Source organism: Gopherus flavomarginatus, chromosome 4, assembly GCF_025201925.1.
Source record: "Gopherus flavomarginatus isolate rGopFla2 chromosome 4, rGopFla2.mat.asm, whole genome shotgun sequence".
NCBI classification, from domain to species: Eukaryota; Metazoa; Chordata; order Testudines; family Testudinidae; genus Gopherus; species Gopherus flavomarginatus.
In genome coordinates this window covers 170,978,022-170,991,244 of record NC_066620.1, presented here as the reverse complement: position 1 = coordinate 170,991,244, position 13,223 = coordinate 170,978,022, and the positions used below count along the sequence as shown (strand labels likewise).

At 43.0% G+C, this 13,223-nt stretch overlaps 1 protein-coding gene across 3 annotated transcripts in view; it reads left to right on the top strand.

The window, feature by feature from the left end:
- HCRTR2 (hypocretin receptor 2) overlaps positions 1-13,223 on the top strand; it is an 84,002-nt gene that overhangs the window by 65,204 nt on the left and 5,575 nt on the right. For all 3 annotated transcript variants that reach the window (XM_050950815.1, XM_050950814.1, XM_050950816.1), the window contains 2 exons: positions 7,573-7,793; positions 9,857-9,978. In XM_050950815.1, the coding sequence (XP_050806772.1) occupies positions 7,573-7,793; positions 9,857-9,978 (343 nt within the window). The remainder of the gene's footprint in view (positions 1-7,572; positions 7,794-9,856; positions 9,979-13,223) is intronic.

The window sequence follows — 13,223 nt, the reverse complement described above, 5'->3', positions numbered from 1 at the left end:
TGGGAGGGGCGCTGAAGGAGATGGGGAGAAAACAGACCCTGCTTTAGAGATAAATGTAAAAATGCCTGCTTTTCACCCTGGCCTCAGTCCCCTTATGTGATGTCCCACAGCATGTATACTTACAGAAAACAAAACCAAAGCCTGTTTCCTGCGAACAGGGGAGTCAGTTTTTAGTCATGGGGGGATCAGAGAGGGAGACTGTGAGGTGTGGGAGGCTATAAAGGAAGAGTGAGAAGTATGGAAGCAGGTGTTGAAAAGGGCACTGTGGGGAAGCAGAGAGGAAGAATGGGAGAGGGGCTGAGCAGCTGGAAGCTGGAGAGTAACCATGTTTTGTGTGTGTTTTTCAGGTTGAAATTTCAACCCAGAAGAATGACCCACAAATTGGGAGTGGGGACTAGCTTTGCCCTAAGTCTCAGAAAGGAGAATGCTGACACAAACAAGGATTTTTTTTAATCTCATGATCAGCCCAGTTTTATGGTTTTTTGGAGTCCACCTCATGGATTTTTAATACTTTTGGGGCAACTCTTCCTCTAGGCAGGGACCAGCACCTCCTCCACAGGAGACATTAACAAATGCTGAGGAGTTTCTGATGCCCTGCTTCAGGAAATTAAAGTAATGAGACATGTGGGCTGCCTGGCCTGAAGGAGAACTGGGGAAATAGCAAACTGGGCCCACATGAGTGCTAGGCAGAAGTGGGGAGTTGACCCAGTGTACTGTGACAGAGGCTCTGGCTAGTGTAGCTGTGTCTCTGCAAGAGCCCTTTGCAGTTAGTCAGCTGCTTACCCAGAACTTAGATGTCCAAGCTCCGCCTGGCACAGCACCCACTCCTGAGGGATTCCGTGAGTCCATGTCTGCACTGGTGTTGGGACCACAGGCCCCGGGCTGGCTGCTCTGACTAAGGAAATTCAATCTTTTCCAACCCACCTACCACAGGTAGAGAGAGAGCCAAGCTCTCCCATTCAGTCTTCATGGGATGTCTGTACATGATGAGGTGCCCAAAAGGTGACTTTCAGTTAGTCCCATCAGGCATCAGTCAGAAAGCTGAGGAGGCCAAAATGAGCATCTCTTGCCCCACAGGTCAACTTTATACTTACTGAGAAGCCTTTAAGGGTGCCCTCTTTCCTTTATTCTGTAACCTGCTCTTAGCTAAAATGTCCTTTTTTCACCACACTATCTGGGCTTTCTACCACTGGTCCTCCTTCCTCCATGAGCAGTTTCTCCACCAGCAGGCTCTCTGTGCTTGCAAATCTACAGAGAGCAAAGTGGGCCAGCACCTACTCATTTAGACATAACAAGATGTATGACAAGTTAGGCTATGATTCCCCCACTGCCCCCACCACGCATACCATTTGCAACTCTCTGTAAGGAATACCCTGGGCAACAATCACAGTGCAGAAAAAATAAGTTAACTCTCCTCCCCAATAAATAGGGAGAGCACAACTGCTTTATGGACACTTAGGACACACATTTGAAAATGCTATGAGCATATAAAGCCCTGTGTGCACACAGCTATGTGCATAGTTATGTACTTATACAGACAATCCCATGACTTAGTAGTACCTTTTAAAACTTGTGTCAAAGTTAGAATCAGGACTCACAATTTGTCAGACCACTCTGTTTATTAGCGCAGCACTCCGCCAATAACATTCAGAATATGTGAGTGGCCATGCAAGGCCCAAACAGTCTTATTTATACAGATAAAAGAGCGGGAATTTAGACAAAGGGACAAAGAAATCAAAACAGTAAAATTCACCTGGGGCACAGCATGCATATCCTATTTCCTTACTAACTGTTATTGATCTAAGGCTAATGCATCACCAATTGCCCTTAAACAGTGCAATTGTTCTATGTTAATGTCTGTATTCCTGACACCTGGTTGCAACATTCCAACAACTTTGCTTAAAGGTACAGACAACGTTTCTTTAATCCTTTCTATTCTTACTATATAATTCATTATACTTTCACAAACCCTCCTTTTGGTCAGGCGTACGCCATGACCAACCCTTACTGAGTTCCACAAATTAACCGTTTCTTATCTCTTAGTTCATCAGCGATATTCAAAATCATCATATTAGCACTCTGTTTTTGGGCAGCCATCGGGGTGACACAATTCTGGATACAATAGGAGAATAACTGAAAGCATACAAAAATCACTAAGATTCCAAACAGGATAGTTAGGGCTCCCTGAAACAACCAGTTTCCTATGCCAGAGAAATTGAACAGGTTACTTAGCCACTTCCATAAAGAACTCGGCTCTTCATGACGAAGATATGCAATTTGTTCTAAGTGGCTTGCGTGATCTATTAACTCATTGGTATTGTCAAGTACAAACACACAACATTCTTTTCCAATGAGAGCACAGGTCCCTCCTTTGGCCGCCAGCACTATGTCTAATGCTTGACGGTTTTGGAGGGCAACCTGTCTGATCACCCCTGTTTCTTTGGCCAGGGTTTTTAAACTTTCTCTGGTTTCATTTGCCATTATTTCAACAACTGCTTGTAACCTTAGGAGTCTTTTTGCGTGGTGTATTGCTCCCCCAAGTGGGATAAAGGAACTGCCAATAGCCTCTTCCCAGGTGTCATTACTGTTCCATATTGTGTTAAACGGACAAGGTCCTCCAGTGAGGCCTGGGGAATTGAGTGGGATAGCCAGGACAAGAACACCAGTTTGAGAGTGGGCTGGGATGTGGCTGCAGACCCAGCATTTAGAAATAATAAGGGTCTGAGCTATCCACACTTGCTGCTGGATAAAAGAATTGTCATTGTGGACTCCCCAGACCTTAAGACACCAGCAGCCAAAGAACAGGCACCACCAGAGGCGCATGTTGGAGGCAGGGCCCTTCTGGTTCTGACAACCTCAACTGAGGGAACTGCAGTTACAGTTTTATGTCCACCAGGCAGCAGGCGCTAGGCTCACTACTGCTTCTTCTTGGGCCTTGCTTTATGTAGTCATCTGCTTCTGGCAACCCTTACGAGAGCGTAGATTGTAAGGTATTGCAGGCTGTTCCTCTACGTCTTCTTCTGGAGTCAAAAAATTGACTCTGCGTGGTCCTGAGGTGGTGGTTGGTTCACTGGGGGTGGTGCATTCTTACACTGCGAAGCATGTATCCACTCTGAGATGCCAGACAGTTTAACAGCCGTCCCTTGACTCTGGCTATAACAATGGCCTTCACACCTTATCTTTTCCTGATGCATACATTCCTCATTCACATAAATAGATTGAGAATACAAACAGTAGTATTTTATATCGAACAAAAAAGCATTGCAAATTAAACCTTGCTAAGTTTTACAATTGATAACTAAGACAATGTACATTGACACCCAGGCCTTCAATGTTTCTCTAATTTACTTAACATAGACACAACAGAGAATCCTGTCTCTTACTATCTAAATTTTAAAACAGAGTTAGACGGGGCCCAATTTGTAATGCATATGGGAAAACAGAATCTTATAGTCCCAGGGGGGTCATTTATTTCTGCTATTTAAAAAAGTGGCTAGCAGGATGGAATCAAATTATACTTTAATTCTTATGGGACATTATAAAATCCTGCTCCTACATATCCCCCTTTTGACACTAAGATTATTAATCGCCAGTGTCACTTCTTATTTAGTCCATGTAATAGAAAATACTGGGAGATGATTTGGGCCTGTGGCTTTAGCTTTGCACACATTTGTTTTATCCACCAGCACATTGTAAACATTTCAATTACACACATACAATTTAAAACCAAAAACACAGTTAGGGGTAGTAACATTAGTATGCCAGTAGTTGTGGGAAACCATCCAGAAAATATGTTATACCAATGGTAAGCTATGATGTTTTTCTGTAGTGGCAATTCTTAACATGTCCCCATTTGTGTGTATAATATGAATGGTCCAGTAGGTTGCTAACACTTTTTAAACACTTTTCCCCAAGAATTAACACATACACATAGGCCATTATACAGTACTTTGGATTATCTGAAAGACAAAAATAACATTTTTCTATCCCTTTTGGGGTGGCATTAATTATTACTTAAAAGATTCCTTTCTTTTACAAATACCCTTGCTGATTGCAGGCAAAACAGAGGAATTACCCCATATTTTCCTGTTTTTTGTTTTTTTTTTTTTTTTGTTCTATAGGCAGGCTGGGGTTTAATGGCTTTTACTTTTTAAGGGTTATGCGGAAATTATTCCACTGTTTAGTTATTAAATTCATGAGGTGGTGTACCTCAAGTTTTTCCTCTTATATAGCAGACCAGATTTGTAATGTTTTTCCTGCTGTGTTAAACTTTAAGTTTATTCACAGATAATAGCTGAGAAGCATCATTACCATATTACTTTAAAGGATTTTTCCAAAAATCATACACTCTAACTTGTTACAGGGGTACTTACTAACATTAAATTTATTTCAATGTTTAATATTAACAATAACATTAGCATCAAATCTATTAAAGGTATCTTGTTATACCATGCCTTTTATGTAGGCAATTTGTTTGCTGACCAGTTATGTTATTTATTTGCAGCTTCTTTTGTGCTGGCAGTTCTCACCTTTCTTTATCAGTTAGGTAATTTGCATCAACACAGGCTTGACTTTTGGATTCAAAGCCATCAGCAGAGCTCAGAGACTCTGTCTTAACACACAGGGATCTGAAAAAGAAAAAAAAACAGCCTATTGCGGCTCTTTTTGGAGCCCTAATAGGATTTTAATTCAGCAGCATGTTTTATTTGCATTTCTTTTACCCCTGTTTACAATATACACCGCACATGTCCGAGGGAAAATGCACATTCCTTCTATACTATAACTTTTTAAAAACATTAGCTATATCAATTTTTACATAAGGTGTAACTGTTTCTTTTGTTCTTACAGAGTTTTCATGTATCCTTATCAAAGTGACAGTCTGATTCCACAGAGCCATTTTAAGGCTCAGTGTTTTTAACATTGCTTCTTTTTGTTTTGTGCACCTCATCTCTGCTGTTGCTTCAGAGGGTCACTGTTAATTTCTTATTCTTTCACTACAGCTCTTATCTGCTATTGTTACAAAAAAAACAAACCAAACAAACAAACAGACTCCAGAATCTTTACCTATTCTCCTGATTTTGACTGCCCTATTGCAGCCATGACTTGGTCTTTATTTAAAAACATTTTTAATTTTTGTAAAGAATGAAGTTACCCCTTAAGGGTTAAATGCTAAATCCCAAAGCCAAACAACTCTAATTGCCTGTGTCTTGCAAAAAGGTCTGTCAGTTTTGCAACTTTGAATTAGAGTCAAATGAATTTTTAGTGGCATTAAAAACAAAAACAAAATCAATTTATCTTACACCTACAAAACAGGAGTTTTACAAACCAGATGTGCTGGTTTAGATTCTTAGAACTTTACATATTTTCACAGACAAATAGATACATACCCTTTTTTTTTTCCTTAACATTTCTTTACACTACTTTATTTTTACATAGCTGTATATATATTTGGATGATTTACAGGCATTCTTCTGGAAAAGGGCCCATTTTCCCTTCAGAATGGCTGCAAAGAAACCAAGAATTCTCTCTTTAACATGGTCCTTTTTAACATTTTCCACAAAGTTTAACTGCTTAATTCTCTCCAGCCTCTGTAGAGTTAACTTTTCACTCTCTTCCCTTTAATCACTTGTTTATGTCCCAAAATGACACCTTTATCACCTCAGATTTCACCATTTTAAGTATTGTTCCAGGGATTCATGCCTGCACTTACTGCTTTTCTTACTCCTGACACTATGCCCTTAGGGCTTCCAACCTGTTTTTCAGTTTCTTAATCTGTTGCTTGCCTGCTTTTCTGGGCCCGATCCTGCTTTTTTTTCCAATGAACCGTTTGTGAGTGCTATTGTGGTCACTTCACAATTTTGAAAGAAGTGTTCAAGGAAAGGGACCAGGAAGGGTGGGGGCTAGTTGAGGAGTCCCCCCTCTTGCTGAATTGGTAGTGGAACACTAACGAATCAGTTTCTGAGGCAGACAAAGGGGAGCAGAACAAGGAGCTTTTTGTCCTTTTTACAATGAGATGGGAGTATGAAGGGGGTTGGATCGATCTGGGGTTTGGAGAACGGGGTAAAGGGGAGCGCTCGGTCTGGTGGTGGGAGAGGAGGCTTTTAATAAAGCTTTTAACTTATTATTTGAATAATTGAGAGGCGAGTTTTGATTTTGTCCACCTATGATTTGCCTCTTCCCACCCCTGCATGAAACAATTAACCTCTCCTTTAGCCAATTTAGTTTTAGGTTGGCTGAGTTTGTCCTTTAAGACGTCCACTCAGTCTTTGTTCCAAGATTTTAACAGTGGCCACTGAGTTTTGGGATCCCCCTGAGTTAGCCTAGACCATTTTCCCAGAAATTTACAGGAGTCTGGACCCTTTTTACAGGAGTCCGGACCCATCCTAAATACATAAAATGAGCCGGCATTCATTTAGGGAACTGTCCCGACTTAGACGTCTGGTTACCCATACAGGAGGACTTCACACACCAATCACACAAGAAGGAAATTCGGGTTCGTCAGAGCGCTGCCCAGTGCAACACACAAAAGGAGCCCACAGACTACTGCCTCAATCATCCTTGCTTTCACACCAGGGGTTTTACCCAAAGTGTGGTGCGGCTGCAATTGTGCAGATTCCACTCACTCAGACCGCGGGGACAGGAACCCCTTGGTCGGCCAATCCCCAGACAGAGACGGCACCCAGACTCAAACACTCCACAAGAGGACAGATAGACACAGAGACAGGACAGTCCTCAGTCTGGACAAAACACAGAAATAATTACCTGACCAGATTCCTCATGTCAGATCCCGGGATCCCTACCAGAACAGAGTGGGAACCAACAGGTTCGATGGCGTAGACCTCACTGTGGCTGTGCACCTTTCCGCTCTAGTGGGGGACCGCTTGGGCCAAATGCCCAGGTGCCGGCTGCCACGGTCATCCTACAAAAACAGTCAGGAATCACACAGCCCCAGTGAAGACGGTTGCCATCTCGGTGGAACCTCCAAATTGTCAAAGTTAGAATCAGGACTCACAATTTGTCAGACCACTCTGTTTATTAGCGCAGCGCTCCGCCAATAACATTCAGAATATGTGAGTGGCCATGCAAGGCCCAAACAGTCTTATTTATACAGATAAAAGAGCGGGAATTTAGACAAAGGGACAAAGAAATCAAAACAGTAAAATTCACCTGGGGCACAGCATGCATATCCTATTTCCTTACTAACTGTTATTGATCTAAGGCTAATGCATCACCAATTGCCATTAAACGGTGCAATTGTTCTATGTTAATGTCTGTATTCCTGACACCTGGTTGCAACATTCCAACAACTTTGCTTAAAGGTACAGACAACATTTCTTTAATCCTTTCTATTCTTACTATATAATTCATTATACTTTCACACTTGTTTCTCTTAAATGAACAGCAGTGTTTGTTTGACAAGCTATTAAACTGTACTGTGTTATCATGGAGCTTTATTTCAACCTGTCTCTCTTTTTTGTATTAAGTGCCTACAATGCTTCTTTTTACATGGTGATGAATTTCCCTTAGGGAAACAGCATTAACAAAGATTCCATTTACTATTTACTCTTTTAGATCCCAGGAACTTCCTCAGTAGTTCAAAGAAAATGGAAGCCTCTGCCCTCTTTAGCACAGCCCCGAGGGCTGGGACAGTCAACCAAGTCAAGGATTGGTGGGGTAGCAGCTGAAATAAAACAGATTCGAGCCAGGAGGAAGACAGCGCGTATGCTAATGGTGGTTCTCTTGATTTTTGCACTTTGCTATCTACCAATTAGTATCCTCAATGTCTTAAAAAGGTAAAGTTTGTCCACAAACAGTAAGGAGTTTGGGGAAAGTTTTCTGTCTAAAAGCATTTCTCTATGACATGCTTTGCTATATTCTTTTTTTTTTTTAGTTTTGAATTAGATACCCACATATTTTACAGTAAAGAAATTGAAGCTCAGTGTGCAGCTGTAATCAAATTGTTAGCTAAACAATTATCAGGACAGAAATTTGGGGCCAGTTGTTAAAACCCGTGTTCATGTTGGCGGTCACTTACTCATGCAAGAAATCTCATTGACCTACATATTCAAACATATTTTTGTGTGATTGGACTCCAGGAGTGTAGTATCTGATGGAGAACACTGGGTGGGTTAGTGTTCAGTGGGACTGCCCTGGCTTATGGCATGACTCAGGCTATATCTTCACTACCCGCCGTATCGGCGGGTAGTAATCGATTGCTCGGGGATCGATATATCGATTCTCATCTAGACGCGATATATCGATCCCCGAACACGCTTATATCGATTCCGGAACGCCACCAACCCCAACGGAGTTGCGGAGTCGACATGGGGAGCCGTGGACATCGATCCCGCACCGTGAGGACGGTGAGTAATTCGATCTTAGATACTTCGACTTCAGCTACATTATTCACGTAGCTGAAGTTGCATATCTGAGATCGATTTTCCACCGTAGTGTAGACCAGCCCTCAGTGTGAGCATGTGTAGCAGAATTAAGTCCAAAGGATTGTGTTCTGGTGTTTCACATATTAATAACTGATCTGTATATAACTATGCAGAAATTTACCAAAATCAGGGAAGCAACAAGCTTTTATTGTTTAACAAAAGCAAAAATATAAAGTGTTCCAATTCTTCCAACCTCAGAAGATGCTCCCAGAATATAATAAAAGTCAAAGGAGAATTTTTATCAAGACTTATTATGTTGATATCAGAGTAATCATTGAATCAGTAAATAACAGGCAAAGCAATGAATTATATGTGTGATTGTGTCTGTCAAACATTATATTCAGTAAGCATTCTGTTCTATCAGTTCTCTCTCTCTCTCTCTCACACACACACACACACACACACACACACACACACACACACACACAGACAAACTGGGGAGAAATTATACTGTCAGACCTCCAATGACATTTATAGCTGCGAAGATGATAAGCATAGTGTCACTTTCTTGGCAGGATTACATTAAGTAAAATGTAACCAAAGAGAGCTAATTGTATTGCCCTGATGAAATATAGACGTGCAAGGTGGGTGAGGTAATATCTTTTATGGGACCAACCTCTGTTGGTGAGAGGGACAAGTTTTCTATCTTACACAGAGCTCTTCTTCAGCTTTGTGGAAGCTCAAAAGCTTGTCTCTCTCACCAAAAGAATCTGATCCAATAAAAGATATTACGTCACCCACCTTGTCTCTCTAATATCCTAGGATCAATACAGCTACAACAACACTGCCTACCTGAAAGTCCTCTGGCAAATATCAGATGGATGGTGCCACTTCTCTGTTTTCTGTGTATTCATATAGTCATACTGCAATATATTGGAGGGAAACTTGTAATCAGAGAGTTAACATGGACATACTTATATAATCCATAGTGGTTAAATGCAGCAGCCTCCTGCACAAGGACATGAGGGGATGCTGTTGGAGCCACTGCAGTCCAGCTATTTTGGGCTAGCAGAGAATCCATAGGCAGCCAGTCAATGCCACCCTAACTCTACAGCAGCCCCGTTGCTCTTGGAGCTGGGCCCAGAATTGAGAGGCTGGATCCAGAATTGGGAGATTGTCATATTGGCTTAAAGACACCTTTTCCCACCCTTGCCTTGGATGATATAAATTACCCTTTTGTTATCTAGCTGGATAACATGTGTACATTAAAGACAAAACTGTTTGTGGCGTCTGCACTGTGCAAAACCCTCATGGAAGCTGGTTTTTGGATGAGAAGAGGGTTTGTATTTTCTTGGGAAAGCTGGAAATGTTGAATGAGAGCTTTATGTGATATCACAAATAGAATAAAAGTACAGCATTTATATTCAGTAGTATGCAGTGTCTTTCAGACTGGCTTTTTCCTCTTTATTTTGCAGGGTTTGGGGGATGTTTAACTATGCTGATGACAGAGAGACTGTGTATGCCTGGTTTACCTTCTCGCATTGGCTTGTGTATGCCAACAGTGCAGTGAACCCTATCATTTATAACTTTCTCAGTGGTGAGTTTCCAGATGATCGCTGTGTTACATATTAAAATGTAGTTAAAGTGTAATGCATAGTAACCAATTAGGTTAAAGCCTGATCTAAAAATTGAGCAGCAGCACAACTGGGCTCTAGGTGCAGGTCCTGATAACAGTCCCTCTATCCTCATAATCTGCTACACTTGTTGAGTAGCACCTTGCCTTCTCAAGTATCCCCGTTAATTTTATAGGGAGAGCCATATATATAATAAAGAGATACCTATCTCATAGAACTGGATGGGACCTTGAAAGGTCATTGAGTCCCGCCCCCTGCCTTCACTAGCAGGACCAAGTACTGTACCTGACAGCTTTTGTTTGCTGGTCTGTTTTGCCTCAGATCCCTAAATAGCCCCCTTAAGTATTGAACTCACAACCCTGGGTTTAGCAGGCCAATGCTCAAACCACAGGGTGGGTTTAAATTTCAAGCTGAAGGTGTCCACCCAGCTCAAGGAGACATACCTGCACCAGCTTTAATCAAACTAGCAAGCTAAAAATAGAGCATAGCCACAGTAGCGGGAACAATGGGAAGGACATGCAGTCCCGAGTATGTACCCATCCAAGACTCTAGGCACATACACAGGGTGGGTGTCCCATCCTGCTGCTCATGTTATTTTTAACATGCTCATGCTATTGTTAATATGCTAGCTTGATCAGAGCTAAGGTGAGTATGTCTCCTCAAGCTGGAATTTAACCTCCTAGCTTGAAGTGTAGATTTTGGAGTGCAATGATGAGGGATGGAGGCAGGGGCCAATCTCTCCCACCTTTGGTGCCTGTTTGGAGCTGGAAATTTGATCCAGCTTCCCCCATATGATGGGAGGCAAACACATCAAATTTGAGTGGTGTTGCAACCCCATGCACTGCATCGCAATGCCACTCCCTGTCAGGACGGCAGAGTAGCAGGGCCAAATTTGAGCAGAGCTGTGATCCCCATGCAGAGTGGAGAGCTGGAAGGTGGGTGTGGGGCAATGTTTGGGGGAATACCGTAGGACTAAGGGCATCAGGAGGGCAGGGGAGAGAGCTCAGGTCAGGGTGCAGAGCAGTGGGTAATGTGTGGGGCTGGAAGCAGCAGGATAGTGGTGGGGGAGAGCTTGGGGTTGAGTTCAGAGCAGAGGAGGGTGACAGGGGGTATGTCTACATCTACAATTTTGCAGCGCTGGTTGTTACAGCTGTATTAGTACAGCTGTATAGGGCCAGCGCTGCAGAGTGGCCACACTTACAGCAACCAGCGCTGCAAGTGGTGTTAGATGTGGCCACACTGCAGCGCTGTTGGGCAGCTTCAAGGGGGGTTCGGGGAACGCTAGAGCAAACCGGGAAAGGAGACCAGCTTCGCCGCGGTTTGCTCTCGCGTTCCCCGAACCCCCTTGCAAACCGCAGGGAAGGAGACCTGCTTGCTCGGGGGTTCGGGGAACGCGAGAGCAAACCAGGGAAGGAGACCAGCTTCGCCGCGGTTTGCTCTCGCGTTCCCGGAACAACCAAGCAAACCGTAGGGAAGGAGACCTGCTTGTTCGGGGAACGCGAGAGCAAACCGCGGCTAAGCTGGTCTCCTTCCCCGGTTTGCTCTCGCGTTCCCCGAATCCCCGAGCAAGCAGGTCTCCTTCCCTGCGGTTTGCAGGGGGGTTCGGGGAACGCGAGAGCAAACCGCGGCGAAGCTGGTCTCCTTTCCTGGTTTGCTCTCGCGTTCCCCGAACCACCCTGCAAACCGCAGGGAAGGAGACCTGCTTGCTCGGGGGTTCGGGGAACGCGAGAGCAAACCGGGAAAGGAGACCAGCTTCCCCGCGGTTTGCTCTCGCGTTCCCCGAACCACCCTGCAAACCGCAGGGAAGGAGACCTGCTTGCTCGGGGTTCGGGGAACGCGAGAGCAAGCCGGGGAAGGAGACCTGCTTGATTACCAGAGGCTTCCTCAGGTATGCTGGGATACCTGCTTATTCCACGGAGGTCAAGAAAAGCGCTGGTAAGTGTCTATACTTGATTACCAGCGCTGGATCACCAGCGCTGGATCCTCTACACCCGAGACAAAACGGGAGTACGGCCAGCGCTGCAAACAGGGAGTTGCAGCGCTGGTGATGCCCTGCAGATGTGTACACCTCCTAAGTTGCAGCGCTGTAACCCCCTCACCAGCGCTGCAACTTTGTGATGTAGACAAGCCCTAAGAGTGGCAGAATCTGAGTAAGGACTGAGTAAGGACTACAAGTATTGTGAGGACCTCACAATTGAAGTGGAAATTATCTGTTACTTTCAGTTAATCTTTTCCAGGCATCAAATGGCAAGAATCCCCCTGGAAGACATGGCCTTGGGGAGGGGGATAAAGGAGGGGAATTCACTGAATCTCAGTAGATTCTCTACCTAGATGAAAGAAAAAGAACCTATGTGTTCTTATTGTTTTACTTCTGGGGATTTTTGAGGCTGTGGTGAAAGAGCTATTTTCTAAAGATAAATGAAGCAGTAGAAAAATGTTACAAATTACAAATTTATATTTTAACAATGTTAAATGAAAATTTAAATTGTTCATGTAACAATACTGTGCCTTTGTAAAAATATAATGTACAAATAGTCTGAAAATATTCCTAAATGACATTGATTTACCATTCTCTCTTCTATTACCTTTGATCCTTCCATATTATCTGTATCAGACTGTTTTCAGTAGAAATATAGCATGTAAAAAAAAATCACCAAACATTTCTTCAGTCCCTTTACCATTTAGTTTGGTTTGTTGCAGGTTTGGTCACAGCTGGTGATGAATAAAGTTTAGAGGTGTGGTTCAGATAAGCTTTGGAAAAACATTTGGATGCTCATCTGGGTAGCCAAGGTCTGCAAAACTATCCAGGAAATCTAATGAGAATAGGATTTGCTGTTCTTGTTGTTTCCAGTCAATTCAGTGATATCTAGCAAACAATGGCCTGTTAACCAAGATTTCTGGCTAGTGTTGTGACAGTTGGGCCTACAAATGTACCCTAATTGTGAGCTCAACTGTGAAAAGAGAATGGAAGTTCATAAAATATCACAATAACCTATAACAACAAATGTTAACGGGAAAAGGTGCAAATGGGAGACAGACTGAATTAGTACAAATGAAAAAGACCAGCTGATATAATTCAAGGACGGTGTTAAGATCATGTCTGGAAAACTAGAGAAGTGTGGGACTGGAAATCAGTGAATCAAACTTGTTAGAGTTTAGGCCTAATTGGTAGACAGGATAATAAAGGGGTGGGCTATTCCATCCATTA